We start from the raw sequence: 18,123 nt of genomic DNA on the forward strand, positions 1-18,123 counted from the left end.
ACACAGTCACCCTGAAACATGTATGCAGGCTCCCACCGTGTGTCATGCCTCAATACCCACAAAGCACAAAGTCACATTGCACCAACTAACACCATACTTCCCGCTCCCGGCACCAGGGCAACACTTAAGGAATGCACCGTAGGATGCAATGTCTAGTTCTCGGATACAAATGAAAAAACAAATACATGTTTTTTGTATATATGTGTGCAAATGAACATTTTGCAATTGCGCAGTATTCACAGTATTCCCTCCCTGAAAAACACGACTGGAAATTTTGTCAATGAATTACTATATCATTTCATATGATTTTCAAGTAATTTTATTTTACTTAGCATGCAGATTTTAATCAACAAATGTACAGTTGCTTAATAGCTATCCATCACTCGTCGGAAAGACCCAACTCTGGGACTGATGGCTCCCCAGTCACTGTATCTCTTGTACTCTCCGGGTCTCAGGTAGTACTGGTGTCCTCTGTAACTGGGCTCCTCATAGAAGATCCAGTGCCCGTCCTGCACATTGCAGGAGTGGATGTCGTTGTATTTGAATTTCTCTTGAACATGTGGACAATCTTCAGAAAAATCCATCATCTGTCCGCTAAAGTTCTCTTTCTCATGAACTCTTATTTTGTAGCTGCCACGGTGCTGTCATGATAAACAGAGAAATAGTACACAACGTCAATACTAATATATGTAGCGTACATACATCTTGCACTTTGCATTTCACTTAATGACAATGGGCTTCTCATGATAAATAGAGCAATGAAATCTAGCAGCAGTCTCTATCTGAATTCTATTTCTTAGTGTTTTGGTCAAAATATCGTATTAATAAAGTTGCGTTTTCAAACAATTCAATGATCTCTGTTGAATTATCATGTTTTGTGTACTAGTGTGTACTAGTGTAAACCTTCTTAGACATGCAATTACCAATTTTAGTATATTCATAAACCTTTTAATACACTTATTATACCTCAACTTTGCAAAACAGATAACGTATTGAACTTAAATGGTGAAATCACTCAATTAAATCCTGTTTCTGATAAGGAAAGTCTGAGAGGTTGAAGGGGAATAGTTGATTTAGACAAATGGAGCTGCATCACTGTCAGTGTCAGTGGATGCCTTTGCAGCGATTTTTTCTGCTCCTGCTATGCCTGTGTCTGACTCACACTGACACAGCCCTCTCAAACCTGCATCTTTCTATTTCCAACACTCTGGATTTCCTTGCCACTGTCATGAGAATCCACCTGAAGCCTACATCCAAGTGCAACTCTTGGTATGACTCTGACCTTGCCACCCTGAAACACAAGTCTAAGGTGGCTGACAGGAAGTTGAGGGCATCGGTGCATCCTCTGACAAACTGGCCTGCTGCCTGCTCAAAAGGCAATACAGACTCTCTGTCCTGTCCAAGAAGAGAGCCTACATCTAAGGTTTCATCTCTGCAGCCTCTAACAACACGGCCAAACTCTTTAAAATCTGCAATGAGCTGGCCAGTCCTTCTGCAGTCTCAACCTCTCCTGTTCCCTTCCAGGCTCTGGCTTCTGACTTCACCACTAAAACTCAGGACATCCTGTCCTCTCTCTCCTCTTCCTCTCCCTCTACCTCCCTGGGCCCCCATCTGGTCGCCTCTCCCTTTCCTTCTCCTTTCTCCTCCTTCTCTCCGATCACAACTGACAATGTTTCCAGACAAGTCCGATCTATGAAAGTGTCATCCAAATAGGCGCTCCCCTGCTCCTCCTGAACCATCAAGGACCACTTTGACACCCTCACTCCAGCCTTGGCCAATTTCTGCAATCACTCTTTTGCCACTGGAACCTCCCCTTTCCCTCAAGCACTCCCTTGTGCATCCCTTCCTGAAAAAGCCTTCTGGCAATTCTACCTGTTGGGCAAACTACCACCCGAACGCTCCCACTCCTTTCCTGGGCAAACACCTGGAAAAGCTGACCATCTCCCAGCTTATTCGCCACACTGAATATGTTGGTTGTCTCCATGAACATCAGTTTGGCTTCAGAGCAGTCAGAGGCATGGAAACTGCTCTTCTGAAAACCCATGAAGATCTGCTCACTAGTCTTGACTATAGCCTTCCTTCTGTACTTATCCTCCTCGACCTTTCCTCTGCTTTTGACACGGTCAATCACGCCATCCTGATCAATCGTCTCTGTGAGAACCTGGGCATCATGGATCAGGTCTGGCATGGTGGACCTCCTTCCTCCTGGATCGACCCTCCCATGTCCAACTTGGGTCCTCTCTCTCCACCACCTCCCTCTCCACACCTGCTGTTTCCCAGAGCTCTAATCTCTCACCCTAGCTCTTCAATGTCTACTTGGCCCCTTTGGCACACCTTATCTCTACCTTCTCCTCTAACTTTCAGTGTCATATGGATGACACTCAGCTCTCTTTCAGGCTCCCCTCAGCCTCCTCTCCTCTCTCGCTCACTCCTGTCTATCCACAATTCAGAAGTGGTGGCTCCCCAATGATCTATGCCTTAATGCCAGTAAGACTGAGATCCTTCTCATTGGGACCCCTGACCCGCTTTCCCTCTCGCACTCTGGCTGCCTTCCTTGGGCCCTCTTCCTTCACCTTCCTGTGAGGCAAAAAGCCTTGGTGTCATCTTCGACTCCACTCTCTCCTTCTCTCCTCACATCACAGACATTGCCAAGAAGGCCCACTACTAGCTGCAGCTCCTCAGAGGCATTCTTCCTTTGCCCACTTTCCCCCAGAAGCTCACTGTCTCCAGAGCACTGGTTCTCTCTACGCTGGACTATTGCAACAGCCTCTTTCTCAATCTACCTTCCTCTACTCTCCACCCTCTGCAACTAATCCAGAATAGGACTGTGAGACTTATCCTTGGTCTCAAGCCCAGGCCCAGGGACTGTATCTCTCCAGCCTTTAAATCTTTCCACTGGCTCCCGGTGACTGCAAGGATCAAGTTCAAGACCCTCTGCATCATCTACAAGGCTTTCAATGGCCGAGGCCCACACTACATCCAACTCTCAATTCTAAAACACCTTCTTCTCAAGCCCTTCACTCAGCCACCTCCAACTCTCTGAAGGCCAAACGCTTCTCCAGGCAGAGAGTGGGGGTAGATATCTCTCTGATGCAGGTGCCTCCATCCGAAATGGCCTCACTTTCCCTCTAAAACTTGAGCTGGACCAACGAAAGTTCAGGAAGCAGCTCGAGACCTTCCTTTTCACCTCTGCGCTCTCTCTCTCACTCTCTCTCTCCCTCTCCCCTGCCGACCTACCTGTCTGCTGTGCTGACTGGTTGCCTGGCTATGCCCAGAGTCTCACTGGCACCCAGGCTTCTCCACGACCAGTAGCCCCTGCACTGCTTCCGGGCCTACCGCGCACTTAGGAGCTTACTCACGTATGACTGTTATATATTGCAGATATGACATGCACAGCTTACCTTTCATGTGTGATTATGCTCATTTATACCTTCCATATACCTCACATACACCAATTACATATGCTGTGTGTTTAGGTGTTTATAAGTGTATACACATGACACATAAATGCGATATATATGTTGTTTAATTTGTTACACAAGCACCAAATCCACCATTTGTTAAACAGACATCAAGTATAAGACGTATGTAGTCCCCGTTCTTGTGCACTTCAAATACAATGTTTTGATAGCACAGATCAGCCTGAAAAAAGTGGGCCTTCCTACAATTTGCATGCTGGGCTTCGCCCTTCATGGTTGTTAGGGATGCCACAATCGCATGCTATAACCATTTGTTGCACATCACAACAATGGCCAGTATGGTGCAGACTTATTTTTCATGCCACAAATGTGCCACAGTAATAGCCTGTGCTGCAATCACAGCTCACCAGAGCCATCAACATCGAAGGCTTCAATCATAGCAGCGGGAATCAAAGTGTTGCCATCAATCAAACTTTCTTAGGTTCGCTACATTACCATCCTGCCTCTCGCTTCTCCATGTCGCGTGTCGTTTCCTGCAAGTGTTATGTTATGTTATAGGTCACTTGTATACCGCCTACTGTCATTGGTATGGCCTCGAAGCACTGTGGGGTTGAATGGCCTTCGGAAGACTGTAAGATGGTCCATACGATTAATACTCACTGTCAAAGTTTAAGAAGCTCAATTGTGATGTCAGGTGAATTCCTCCTACTGTAATATGCATATAAGAGCAGTTTGGCACCCAATCTTAATTTAATTCCCTCTTGGGGACTGCAAAAGATTTTTTATATCCGTGACTGAATTGCCAAATAGTATAAGAAGATACACCAAGAAATGTAAATTCTCTGATTCTATCTACTAACTCAATCACCCATTCTATCCAGCAACCTCTATAAATGGGCATCCCACAGAAAGTACAGCAATGTTCCCATTCCCCTGCATTCCCTGCCGAATGCATCTGTACACAAAGGGCGGGAGATTACATGCACGCATGATGAGCGCCGGAACCAACTGTAGACCTTTGCTATATATGTTACATAGAAAACCTAATGAGGAAGCTTTGCTCTCTTCCACACCTTAACCTAACCTGCTGCATATAACTTTAAAACTAGGTTGTCGTTCCATTTCTCTATATTGACTCAGCTACTGGGTTTCTGTAAAAGTAATGTTATATATATATATATATATATATATATATATATATATATATATATATATATATATATATATTATATATATGCTCACCAAAAGCTTTGATGAGAGGTGTTGTATATCTTATCTCATTCTCAAAAGTATTTAGGGCTCGAATGGCTTTTGCCTTAAACAACGGGTGCACCCCGATGACGTAAATGGCAGTATGGCAATCATTTCAGATTCGGCTACGGTGGATTGCTTTTTACATTCTTGGAAGGATTTGACACCTCTATCGAGCAACATGTCCAGCATGTAAACAACCACCTACCGGGAAACTTAAAAAGCTATTATGCCTAAAGCAGAGGTGAAATCCATAGTACCACCATACGTGGAAGTCTAGTGTAAGAGGAGCCTTGTCCGGTTCATCCTAGTTGCCAGTGTGCTGTATATCTTCAACACGGATTGAGAATTTGTGCTGATTTAGATTGACCTTGGCTGAAGGAATTTGTGGAGCTCCAGCATGTTCCATCCAATTCACATTTGCACCTCACACGCAACTCCATAGCTTTGATGCATAATAATACTTTATAAGGCCCTGACATCCTAAACCCTCCTCTGTTTCTCATAGATATGAATTTGCGTTGATATTCAGTGTTTTTGCTAACAATTTTGGAAACTCAATTCATCAAGTTTAGTTGTAGTAGGGGTTCTTCAGCATAAGACTCCTTCCAGATAATGTAATTTAGGATCCCATCAGAGTAGTAAACCTTTCAGTGTAACATTGCACATGAATGTGTTACTAAATACATTTTTCACATTATGTGGCATTGACAGGAATGTTCTCTTCCATAGATATAGGTACGCTCATGCATAACAATTTCTTCCTGAATTAATTAATAGCCAGACTTTGAAAGTCAAGATTGTAAATTGTTCAAAATGTCTGGTTCTCTGACAGATTACAAGTTTCCATTTAAATTAATGTATGAAGTAAGAGCTATTAAAAAGGAATCAATGGCAAATGTGTGACTTACTTGTGGGGTCAAGCGGCAAGACTTAACAGAGTCATTGAAGCCCATCCACTGCTGAAAGTCAGGATAGTCGCCTCTCCTTAAGTAATACTGGTAACCCTTGTAGTTGGGATGCTCATAGAGCACCCAGTTACCATTTTCAACCCGGATGGAGTTGCAGCGGTTGAAGTAGGAGTGCAGGTCGGCACAGTCAGAGCTGCACTCATAGCAGCGGCCCTGGAAGTTCTTGTCCTCGTAGAAGATGATCTGGAGGGAACAATGAAAAATGACAAAATGTAACACTGAATGGAAAAATTGAAAATCCTTAATTCATAAAGTATGCTCCTCTTTCATGTATCCTACATATTGGATATCATGGGCATCATTTAGAACATTGCATTATCTTGTGATTAATGAATGAACAATTCCCTAAAATACAAACTATAATTTCATTTAGTTCTTTAAAAGAAGAATTTACAGATTCTTTACTGTAAGATCCCAGCAGAAATGTTGTCAAAGTGTTCCTCAACCAGGACAGGTTGTGGTTGCTGCCACAATGCACCCAAAAGATTTGTTAGTAGTTAGATCAGGGGTCAGAAATCTTTTGCGCTCTGCATGTTTTGAACTACAATTCCCATCAGCCCTAGCCATTATAGTCACAGGTGGGGAATAGTGGGAGTCGTAGTCCAGGACATCTTGAGTTCCAGAGGTTGCGGGCCCCAGAGTTAGATGATGTTCAACATAAACAGTGATGTGCAGTGGACAATGTTGCTTTAATTTGACAATCTACTCAATACACAGACCCATGATGCATCTTAGACTAGAAGAAAAGCCAGAAGTCACACTAAAACACTATTGGTTGTCTGTGTATTTAAGCAAGACCGAGATCATGCTATTCTCCCCAAGGAAAATGAATCTTCCTGTGATGACCACTACTTTGGGAGAGATTCAATATACCGACTCCTATAAATGCCTCGGCATTACCATAGTAAACCATCAAACTATGCCAATATTATAGAGCTGAAAACCAGGAAAGCAAAGCAATTAAGTGCTCTTTGCTGTAGATTTGTCCATCACCATGCAGACTATTCCCTGTTTGGGATAGTCATGCTGTACAAACAGTGGTTCTGTCCTTCTGTCCTATATGGACTGGAGTCTTTAGCAATGCGTGACCTGAGCTGGCTAAATAGATTGGAAGGTCACTTCTAGTGTAGTGTATTGGGGTTGCCAAAGTCGATGTCAATGGAATACATACGTCTAGAACTTGGTTTGATCTCGCTGACAGGCATGGCGTTGAGTAGAAGAAGAATTCTCCACATAAAGTCCCTGCTATCTCCAGAGTGTCCCTTATTAGCAGTGATGGGCAGTAGTTCACAGAAAGAGCCTTTATAGTGAGGATCAAACTATATGAAATTGAATAATGAGCAATTTGACCAAATGCAACGGTACCCCGATTTAGATCGTTGCAATGATTTCAATACAGTAAAAGGGTACTTTTGTAGGAAACTAAATAGATGGGACTGGTGTTGTATTTAAACCCATCTAGAGAAATTAAAAAGGTTACTCAGCTATGAACACTGTTACCCACACGTTTGGGAAGCCCCAAGGGTATTGTTTGTGGTGCCTCCATCTAGGAATTCGACAAATGCACATTATGAGGCGTTGTAATCTATTACCATTACGGGCTATTTGGGGAGCCAGATGGGGCCTGGCTGTAGAAGAAAGATACTGCCGTATTTGCCTATGTCTCACTAACCTGGAGACTGCAAGACATGTTTTCACTGGTTGTCCTCAGTTGGGCTCCTTGTATATGACCTTTCTGGGAAAGTCCATGATTACGAGAGTCTAAAAACCATGGACTTTTGGGAACTATTGCCTAAACACACATACCAAATCTACACACGTGGCACCTTACCAGGTTTGGATACAAATAGAACACTTTTTAGGACATTTTAAAGTATTTATGAATTTGTAAGGCTGAACGATGCTCGGCATGAAATGCACAATGACCTGAAAGCAAAACTGCAATTAAGTGTAATGCTGATCTTAATTAATTGTTGTCACTATTTTGATATTAGGGTTGTCTTGTCACAGGCTGGATTGTCTATTCAATTGTGATTTAGATAATCAATTGCGATTATTTATACGTTTTGTATATGATCTTAATGTTTTTTATGAAAAGTTCATATTTGAACTAAAACATAATAAATAAATAAATAATTTAAAAAAAAAAACAATATGTGGATGTGCACGTTTGCAATGTGGGTTACCTCTATTTTACCTGGACTGTTTTCCAGTACATTTTTGCATGAATGATTACAAGAAACTTTCAAAAAACGATGACAAACATTGGAATGCTGCTTGATTACTGGCTAACCAGCATCTTTGAATCGGGCAGTAACACGACAGCTACTCTTATGGGGTCAAAGGTCCAAAGAACTGTTCAAATGTCAGAAACACACCTACATCTTGCATATGAACTGGGGCAGGGACAGAGGGAGGATAGAGAGAGACTGTCTATGTCTGCAGGTCTTGCAATTCATGTTTCTGAACCAGAAGAACACCCACCAATGGCTCTCACATCTCTGCGTCAAGAAATGCTAGCAGCATGGACCTAAGGGGTCTTATCTGAGCACAACTCATATCATTTATGGCAGGCCTGCGGGGCTGCATAATTATGTTAAGGCAGAAGGGGATTGGAAAAGGAGAGGTTTTTAAGTATGATGAACATAACCCTTTTTGGAGAAACACATACATTCTCACGCCATATCTGCCACCGATGACGATACACAATGTGAATGATTTAATTGGCTAATTCAGGGGGTTTGTTGTAGAACATGCTCTAACACGTTAAATGTGTAATACCACAGAGTGCAATGGAATGCATAGACCATTTTAAACGGCCTCCTGATACATCAGCAACACAATTCAAATTAATTTTCTTAATGTATGGACCCTGTTAGTGATACCGTGCTCTATCTTGATACAGGCGTCTATCAATTTCGCATTGCTGGTTGCCGAATCAATGGACACTTTTCGAACCAGGCATTTGACATAGGAAGCCCAACAAATATTCACTTATGCATCGTAAGCAAACGTCAAGCTGACGGACAAGCAGACTCTGGTTTGGCTTAAAATGTTTTTGATTTGCCCTAACCCTTGCCCTTTAAATTAACTTAGGAAAAGACAGACATTTGGGACAATAGGGAATCATCTTGTGGGCACCTCTGCCACTTTGCTCTTTCATTCAGCACAGGTGATACACCTTTGCTGGCAAATAGTACTTGGATTAGAACAAGGCTGATTGTCAGCTAACCAGGCTTCTTGGAATGCGAGTATTAACTGCTCATATTTTTCACCAATTTTGAGGGTCCTACTGGGTGAGGCTCGGAGAGCATATGTGCACGGTGTTGAACCACGTTCCACCAATGGCCACACTTACCTTTAATAATGGTGCTTTTGTTTCCACTGGTTGTCGCTACTCTGCTCCCTCTTCTTTCTCAGAGGTGACACTAGTCAAAGAGCAATTCTCCTCCCTTTATTTTCAGCTGTTTCTCCCCCACTGACGACCATCTCAAAAAGGTTTCTTGCTTCCAAAAATGCATTGATTTGTTCATGAAACGAACCTTTGGCATTAGGTTTACTTGGGAAAATGTGGATCGAGTCCTGACACCCTAACCTTCGTCTGGGTGTTGAGAGTGCTGCTCGCGGTGGTTGATGGGTGGGGGGGCTTTGATTGAACCCAGTTGCCTTTACCTTAGTTAAAGGCCGTTACGTTGTTTGGGACTGTTACGTTGGTTTGTGAGAAATTAAGCCGTTTTAGTTTGTTCCCCACAGGCACTAATTCTAAATGTATTAAAAATGCAAACTGTTTTACAAGTTGCATCAAAGAAGTACCTTCTCACAGGGACAATTATGCACTTACCCCATTGAAATGTTGATCACTTTGTAAAAGATTACTCAAGAGCAGCGTTGGCCATTTGTATAACATCCACTATTCCCATTCTTCCAACATTCCAATGTCCTTCCCCTGCTTTGAAGCTCCATTGCATTGTGGAGCGCGGAGGCACCGAGATGTGTGTCCTCTCTGATAGTGCACAGCGCATATTTTTTCACACCAAGAGAGGACTACCGCACTACAGTGTGTCTGCTCTCGAGATCACGGCCACACTCCCAAGCACTATCCTGAGGTGTCATTTTATTTGCCTGTACATTGAGAGTGCATGTACTGCTGGAGAATCCGAGGCGATGATTGGGTGGAGGGTGTGACCAGCTCCCAAAATGTCAATGGGCCTCATTAGGACCCAGGCGGTAAGGGGTTTACGGCGGCGTAAACAGCGCCGACCCTTACCGCCTGATTCCGAGGTCCCTTAGCGCCATGGAGGTTTTAACACCTGCAGGTGTTAAAATCCATGGCGCTAAGGGACCATGTTGTTAATTACGCCACCGTAATTTACGGTGGCGTAATTAACGCCTTCCCCTCTCCCATTATGCCCTATGGGGCAAAAATGGGAATGGGGAAGGGTAAATGGGGATTGGGGACTTACCGCCCCGCCAACCTCGGAATGGGGCGGTAAGTCCGCCAACCACCATGGCGTAAACGTAGTTTACGCCATGGTGGTAAAGGTACGACCCAGGCGGTAACTTACCGCCTGGGTCGTAATGAGGCCCAATGTAATTACAGCACAGTCTTGGTATCTAATTTGAAGCAAACAGCCTTTGTCCTTGTCATTCTCCCTCATCTGTGCATCTGTTCCTTTAACTCGCTTGAATTTCAATAAATCCCCCTCAGGCAGAAATATAATTTTAAACTGCCCATTTGAATCAAGGAAGGTTGTTTCGTTCCTTGACTTTCAATATCAAGATTTTTTATTTTTTATTTAGTTCAGGAGTTTTGTAAATACTGCATTCAATTCGGTCAATCCAGAGCAGTTGATGATACAAGGAGAGAGGGCCCTTCAAAGATAGAACCCACATGGATGAGTGAGGGATCTCCTCCCCACTGCTCCCCAGTCACTATTCTGTCTGAATGCAGACAGTCCAATGCGGGCTGTTCAGTTTTTAGAATTTTTCTGAATCGCAAATAAATCAATTGAGCCTTTAGCATGCAGGTTAGAATGTCACAATGAAGGATATTGGGAAATGCATTCACAATTGTAAAATGGTGTTAAGAAATCTTCCAGTAAGACCAGCCTGAGTGAGTCCAAAGGTTCTCTCATCATTGGAGGGCCCTTTGTTTTATCAATCTCGTTTTTTAATCTTATATTAAGTTGAATTGATATAAAAAGCAATATCCTGGAAATCAAGTTTAAGTGTTAATCGCAATGAAGGGTTTTTAATGATTATTCTGAAAGCCAAAATATAAGAGTGTGGCCTGATCGACAGTGCAGGCCTATCTGGAAGGATGTATACGAATTGTTTGTTTGACAATTGCTCGAATTACAATTGACCTTTTCACAATTGACCGAATTGTGAAGGTCAATTGTAACATATATGTGGGGGGAAACCCCCCACAACCCCCCACCTAACGCCAAATCCCCCAAAACCCCTATATATATATATAAATATATATTACCAAACAGATATATATATATATATATATATATATATATATATATTTATATATATACGGTCAATTGTGAAAAGGTGAATTGTGACCCTTTAAATTCGGTCAATTGTTCATTCGAACGATTGTAAACGAACAATTTGGGTAATACCATCTGGAAGGGTCATGGCTAGGCGGTGCAGTCCAGAATATCCGGGAGCTCTGTTCCTGGCATGGGCAGTGGTTCTTTCCAAAAGCAGAGGGACACTTCATAAGACAGGTTTATGCAAATAAGGCAGATTACTTTAACCAGATTCACACTGAACCTGAACGACAGGGGAGGGATCTTGAACAAGGAATATGTGATTCCTTTTCAGGCCAGCCTTGCACTTATTCCTCCAGCCACATTCTAGAAGCTCTGGAGGTGGTGTGGCTGATAGTTAAGAAACACAATGTCATGGACGTTTGCAGCTTCCACTTTACAATTATACTCAAAACCAACTACCACCTGGGCCTTAGTATAATATATATATATATATATATATATATATATATATATATATATATATATATATATATATATATATATAGATAAACAGAGGAAGGCTACTGAATTTCTACATAAGGATTAACAATAGTAATGGCAGAAGTCACCTGAGAATCTATGCTCTGTGCACTTTAAATGTAACCAATGTTGCGAATTCAAAAAGATGATCAAAAAGTGACAATGAGAAGTAGGCGAATGTAGTGTTTGTCTGGGACCTTGTAGTGTGATGTATGTACTGGCTTAGAATGTAACAGGTGATGCACTTAAACAGTTGCAAATATGTCCACAAAGCAACGTTGTTCTCTGCCTCTGTTTCTTGCGAGTCTGACTGTGGTAGCCATGCTGAAATACTGTGCCACGTAAACGATTTTTAATTGTCAATTACCGAACCACCTTTCTTAACATGTGACATGGCTGCTTCCAAGTTACAAAGACTGACTGCACGGTCTCTTCCAACACATTTAAGCTATTTTCTTTGTTCGTAAAATATGGTTAGTAGAAAACAAATGTTACTCCAATCTACACCTGGAGTGAGTGAACATAGTTCAGTGTATTTAATTGAAAAATATTTAATACATAGAAACATTGTAAAGTACAATGCTGTACAAATATACATTTACGAAATCCACATGTGTCAACAATGTTTCTTGGATAACGTTCCCTGATAATCTTTAGACATTGTGTGAAGTTTCCATCAAGGTTATAGTCTTTCATGAAATCTATACAGTTCTCTGCATCTATGAATAATGCTTGGCAACCAGCAGAAGGGTTCTTCACAACCTCTAGTAAACCCCAAAGGGTAATTTCCCCAACCTCAGTTGCTCATAGACGTTCCAATGACATTCCACAGAAGAAGAAATGAGGGCAGCTGCTTCCTGACCCAAGTGTCCTTCGCTAAGCATAGCATGAAGGCAGCTGCACTCTGACAGTAATGCCTGAATAGCTGCTGCTGTTTCTTTGTCATAAACACATTCCTATTAGGAATACAACTAATGTGTAAAACAATAAGCTATTGTTCTGGGGGTATGAGTGATATTTTGCTGACAGTTGACTCTGGTTCAGATATCACTGGCTCTGTGAGATCCAAAAGGAGGTGAAGAAATGTGGGTGTGTCAATAAACAGAAAACCTCAGATGTTCTATCGACATTGAAACTGATGATCAGAAGTAAACCTAATGTTGTGCTGTTTAATATAACCTATGCTACCAAAGGATTCACTAGAGAATAGTTCTGCAATTTACAGGTGTTATGACTCTTCAATCTAATGATATCATAATTATTGATTTTGGAAGAATGACTGGCTCTCTCAGCCCGGCCAGGATTGAAATAAGATTTCAAGAAATCAAACTTTCACCCTAACAGCCGCACTGAAACCCTATTAACGTTCTCAAAATGGTTGATAAATACTGCCATGCATGCTGGTTCTACTGGAAGTGTCCACAGCCTACGATACAGTAGATCATGACATCCTCGCTGACCACCGCTGAGAACCTTTTTGCATTTAAGGAACAACACTGCCATGGATGAAGTCATTTCTCCAAGAAGGGCCACCAAAGTAAAACTTGGCCGCTTTGAATCGTGTTCCTAAACGCTCATGTGTGGGATCTCACAAGGTTCCACTCTATCGCCTTGGCTCTTCAACACATGCACAAACCCCATATTTGATATTATGTCCAAATGCACCCCTACATTCAACTCTATGCAGACCATGTTCTGTCTTCCACCCCCGGAGCAATACAGCACAACAATCAAAACACAACTGTCTGCTAGCCATACAAAGATGAGCAACTGACGGACACCTATGCCTGAATGACGAAAAAACAAAATGGGCCTCATTACGAGTCCGGAGGTAACCGAGGCGGTAAAACTGCCTGGTTACCGCCGGACTCGTATAACCATTCCGCCTCTGTGACTCCCGGAAATACCAGAGCATTATGACCCTGGTGTCTTGGGAATTCCGAAGGCGGAATTCGGTAAATCCCCATTCCCATTGAGTCCCGTAGGACTCAATGAGAATGGGGAAGTGGAAACACTGGCACCTTCTCGTGATGGTGCTGGTGTTTCCACGTCCGCCTGCAGGCGGGTGGTGTTAAACCCGCCAGGTCAGACCTGGCGGGAACATCACCTCCCGCCTGCAGGAGTCAGGATCGGGCGGTCCGGAATTAACAGTGGCGGCGGGTTTACCGCCACTGTAATTTCTGGACCTCCCGACCTGTAATGAGGCCCAATGTCTCCTTATTGGTAAATGAAATGCTTTTCACATGCCATTCCCTTGACCCTCCGAGCTAAGCGCTACGTAAAACGGACATTGCCCCATGCAAATTCCATGAAGAAGGGAGGATAGGATAAGGAGGATATCCAGGGAGGATAGCTCAGCAGCAACAATTGGAAACAAGACACCTTGGAAACAAGACACCTTGGAAACAAGACGACACGAAACAACACAGGTTCAATCCCGGGGTCCGCGCTTAAAAAACCTCCGGGTATTAAGCATTATAAATACGCAACTAAGATACGGGCTGTGTAAGCACTTTAAAAATGCAAAAAAAAAAAAGAACTCAGTGAAAAGTGCGCATTGCAACCTATACTAACTTGAACATTAGATATTCTTAATTTCCTTTAGCCTGCGCTTAGTTATTCTAAACCTTCACACATTCCCATTATTCTCTCTAGACACACACAGGTATAGTTGCTATCAAATATAATGTTCAGATATTAATCATTGATCTTTCACAAAGTATAATAGGTGACTGATTATTGATATATGTAGGTATAGATCTCGCTTTTACCTTGCCCATGTTGGCAGCAGTGCAGCTCAGGAGATGTCAGTGCTTCTGATGAAAAGCCAACAGGCTTTATATATCCCGCCTGATTTTACACAATAAGTAACAGGATCACAGCATGTGCAATCATTTGGATTGTTCTGTCCAGACAGCTGGTTCATCAAATTCCAGCCAGTGTTGTTAGGGCGCCTCGCGCCCCTCTATTGTTCAGTACTTGCTTAGTTGTGCTTTCCCTAACACATGAATGCCTTTACTGAACGCTGGCGCATGATAAAGTCTACTGTGCATGGAATAAAAGGCAATGCTCCAAATGTCAGTGTACATCAGCTAGTATGTTCCTGTGCACAAAACACAATGGAGCAACACTGACAACGTAGAAAGGTAACTCGAGCCTTTGTTATGGACACGTGTGGAATCTACTGTGCCCAGTTTCTGAACGGTAATCATACCGCACAGCAAGCCTTTGCGGCCATCTTGTGTGGAATCTACTGTGCCTAGTTTCTGCACGGTAATCATACCGCACGGTAAAACGGTGCGGCCATCTTGTGTGAATAATACTAGGGTGCATGGACAAATATTACTCAACAGGCTTTGCAAGAGAAAATGGCTCTTTGCATGACAATGAGTGCATTGAACGGTATATCTGTTTCCACTCAGAATGTAATGATTTAGCCACGTGACTCTAAGTTTGTGATTTGCATGGTGCATTAATTACAGGCACGTTTATTCACAGACCATATGTTAGCACAGAGGTTTAAAACCCCATCCCATAAAATAATCAAACAAGCCAGATGTTTTTAAACATTATATAGATATGTTTATTTGTTAATAGGTTTATTGTTTGGTGATGCGCCTCTTCACAAATCAAGTTGCTTCGAAGCACAGGGAAATACCTAAAGGGAAGAGGGTTGTGCAGTATTCATAGCCACCAACGACTGTCAATTTCTCACCTGCATGACGGATTATTTATTTATAAAAGGAGGGGTTTACATAGCAGAAGAATACATATCATTGCGGTAGCATGATATTGTAAATAGTCCTTAAAAGTGATTTAACTGAAGCTGCCTGAGGCCGGCACGGCAAATCCAGATGTTTTCACAGGTACAGCCAGTTACATTAAGGTATTTGTTTCAGAGATAGTAGTTGGCAAGTGACGTGTAGTGGGAGACATGTATGTAGGAATGTATTGCGCTTTAGTTCATATCTTGAACTTTTTCGCAAACACAAAAAATACTTTAACGAGAAAATGAAATAAAGTAGGGAACAGTCGATCAAACATACCTTAAATAAAGTCATGCTCTACTAAGAGAGTCCCAACCCTCCCTGACTGAGTCTGACTTACTGACTCTGGGCCAGCCATATTATCGTCCTGAGCCCCGTCCACCATATCTGACTCAGGACAACATGACCCAGTGGCAGCATAGAAGGGCCACGTTACCACCAGTAGCAGTGCAGCCCAGGTTGGGGGTGTTAGAATTCCAGATGTGGAACCATTTGGACAAGACCGATGGGTCTCATTGATGATGAATGCAAGCTCTGGGTGCATTGCATGACCTATGCCAGACCGAGGGTAGCTGTTTGTAAGGGAGATGGTGGCGTGATTGAGGCTTTCTAAACATATTCTGTGCCTTTTTAGGGGAAGGAGCAAATGGTAGGGGTCACAATTAACACTGCATGACGTGAATAACCACAAGATGGAGAACCTGGGCAAAACAGGGCCTGTGAATTGGTGTACCTATCCTCAGGGCACCTACAACATTATATCCATTGTCAGTTGCCAAATGTCCACTTACAAACTATGAGCAGTGAGCAACAACCTCATTCATTTTCTCCCAGAGATCAGCTCTCCAATGTGACGTGCTGTCAAACCCTTCTGTAATAAGTGTCTAAGGTTTCTTTTTAAACCATAAACACAAACCAGTAATACATAAATAAATAAACAACATTGCCTGCTGGCAAAGGACACTTGGCAGTTGCTCTACTTGGCTTTGCTTATGGGAGGTAAGGGGGAAGTGGCTCAGTGTCCTCTGATCGCAAGAAATCTGTGCCTCGAGGACTGGCCAAATGTCCTTTTTCTTAGGTGGGTGCTCATACTCTCAAAGTAAAACCAAGTCACATGGGCCGAGTGCAGGCTATACTCTTCAGGAGGGTTGTGAGCTGGCACAGATGCAACACAAACAACAATAGGATGGTGGTAACACAATAAAAGAATGTCCAACCAAAGTTCTATAAAAAGAGGATCTTTAGTTATAACTAACATAAATGCACACAACTAATTTAAAAAAAAAGGAAACACCCTTCTAAAGGAAACACAGGAAATGCACACTTTGGAATAAAGAGGACCTCTGGGTGAAGGCAGGGGTTCAGGAAATTGATTTAAGCAGCAAATCTCAATGTGTATGAAGATGTTTTTAAAAAGGTACAAAAGAGGGGCTTAAAAGTAACTAGGATCCATTAAGGAAGACCAGGAGGACATGGCACATTCAAATACCTTGTGTTCTTGTCGTTGTGGCTCAACAGCATTGAAACAGGCTTTTCTGTGTCAAATTAAAAGTCTGTGAGCTTTTGGTGCGGTAGTGGGGTCAAGTCAAGAAACATTGCCAATGGGTTCCAGTCGATGCAGTACTGTTCGGCAGAAGCAATTTTCTTGTGGGTCGAAGACAATAGAGATGGCAGGCGATGTTCGGTAAGGGACACTGGAAGGTTTGGCAGCTTCGAGTGTGGAGAAACTGGCCTTCAGAGGTGTGCAGGCTCATCTAGCTCGACATGGCATCGCAGTACTGCAGCAGTGATGGCTTGCAGCTCTAAGAATCTGTTGAAAAGGCAGCATTGTTGAGCAGGCACTCTAAAATACTTGACAAATCTCAGTTGTGGCGAGGGCATAGTTTTAGCATTGGTGTTGAGTGAAACTTAGAAATGCAGAGACCGTCAAGTGTCAAGGTCAGAGATGACTCCGCCAGTTCCCTGGCAGCAGCTTGGCTCGCATCAAAGCTGTCCAAATTGATGTTGATGGAGGAAGAGCCAGGGGTAGCTTCCAGTCAAGAGCCTCGGGGGCAAGTTAAGGCCTTTCATCTGCCCTTCCCAACCAGGAATGTTTCACTTTCAGAGTTATGTCATCTCCAGTAAGTAGGGTTCCTGGGTACCAGTGTCTCAGTTACAGTAAGCTTTGTCCAGCCAGATGGTAATCATCCCTGGAGATAGTTAGCGAGAAGTTCTCACCTCTTGCTTTTAAGTCTGTGGCTCACCTCTGTGGCTGAGGGCTTTGGAATAAACTGAATCCCCAACAGAGATACTGCTAAATCCATCTTGTCTCAAAGTCGAAAGATAAATCAAATAAAGGGAGGGTCTACCCTCAACATAGTCAAAATACAGTGGATTGGTCCAAGACATGCCTGTTGTGAAGGGTTCAATACAGGGTTCTGTAGCAAGTGCACTTTGCTTTCTGATGTCATACCCAGAGTGCTGTGTCTGTAGGAAGTGGGTGGCATGAGGAAGTTTAGGGAGCCAAAGCAGAATCCAATTTGGTGAAACACAACTCTGGGCTAAACCACTTCTCTGGGTGGCTCTAACTCCACCCCTTCCTCTGTCTGCCTACTTCAAATGTTCTCCATTAATCAGCACCCTGGTGTGAGAGGGCCCTTGTCATGTCAGAACTGTCTTTGAAGAACAAGTTGCCCGATAACCTACAGGG

The 18,123-nt window shown here is 42.9% G+C and overlaps 1 protein-coding gene across 1 annotated transcript; it reads right to left on the minus strand.

Annotated features, from left to right (window-relative positions):
* Positions 1–345: 345 nt before the first annotated feature.
* On the minus strand, positions 346–17,737 carry LOC138487388 (gamma-crystallin-3-like). The gene is made up of 3 exons (XM_069613959.1): positions 17,678–17,737; positions 5,582–5,824; positions 346–641 (listed from the first exon to the last, which is right to left on the minus strand). The coding sequence occupies exons 1-3, from the start codon at positions 17,735–17,737 to the stop codon at positions 366–368; spliced, it is 579 nt and encodes a 192-aa protein (XP_069470060.1). The 3' UTR covers positions 346–365.
* Positions 17,738–18,123: the final 386 nt, after the last annotated feature.

Source organism: Ambystoma mexicanum, chromosome 9 (assembly GCF_040938575.1).
Source record: "Ambystoma mexicanum isolate Mex_15411 chromosome 9, UKY_AmexF1_1, whole genome shotgun sequence".
NCBI classification, from domain to species: domain Eukaryota; kingdom Metazoa; phylum Chordata; class Amphibia; order Caudata; family Ambystomatidae; genus Ambystoma; species Ambystoma mexicanum.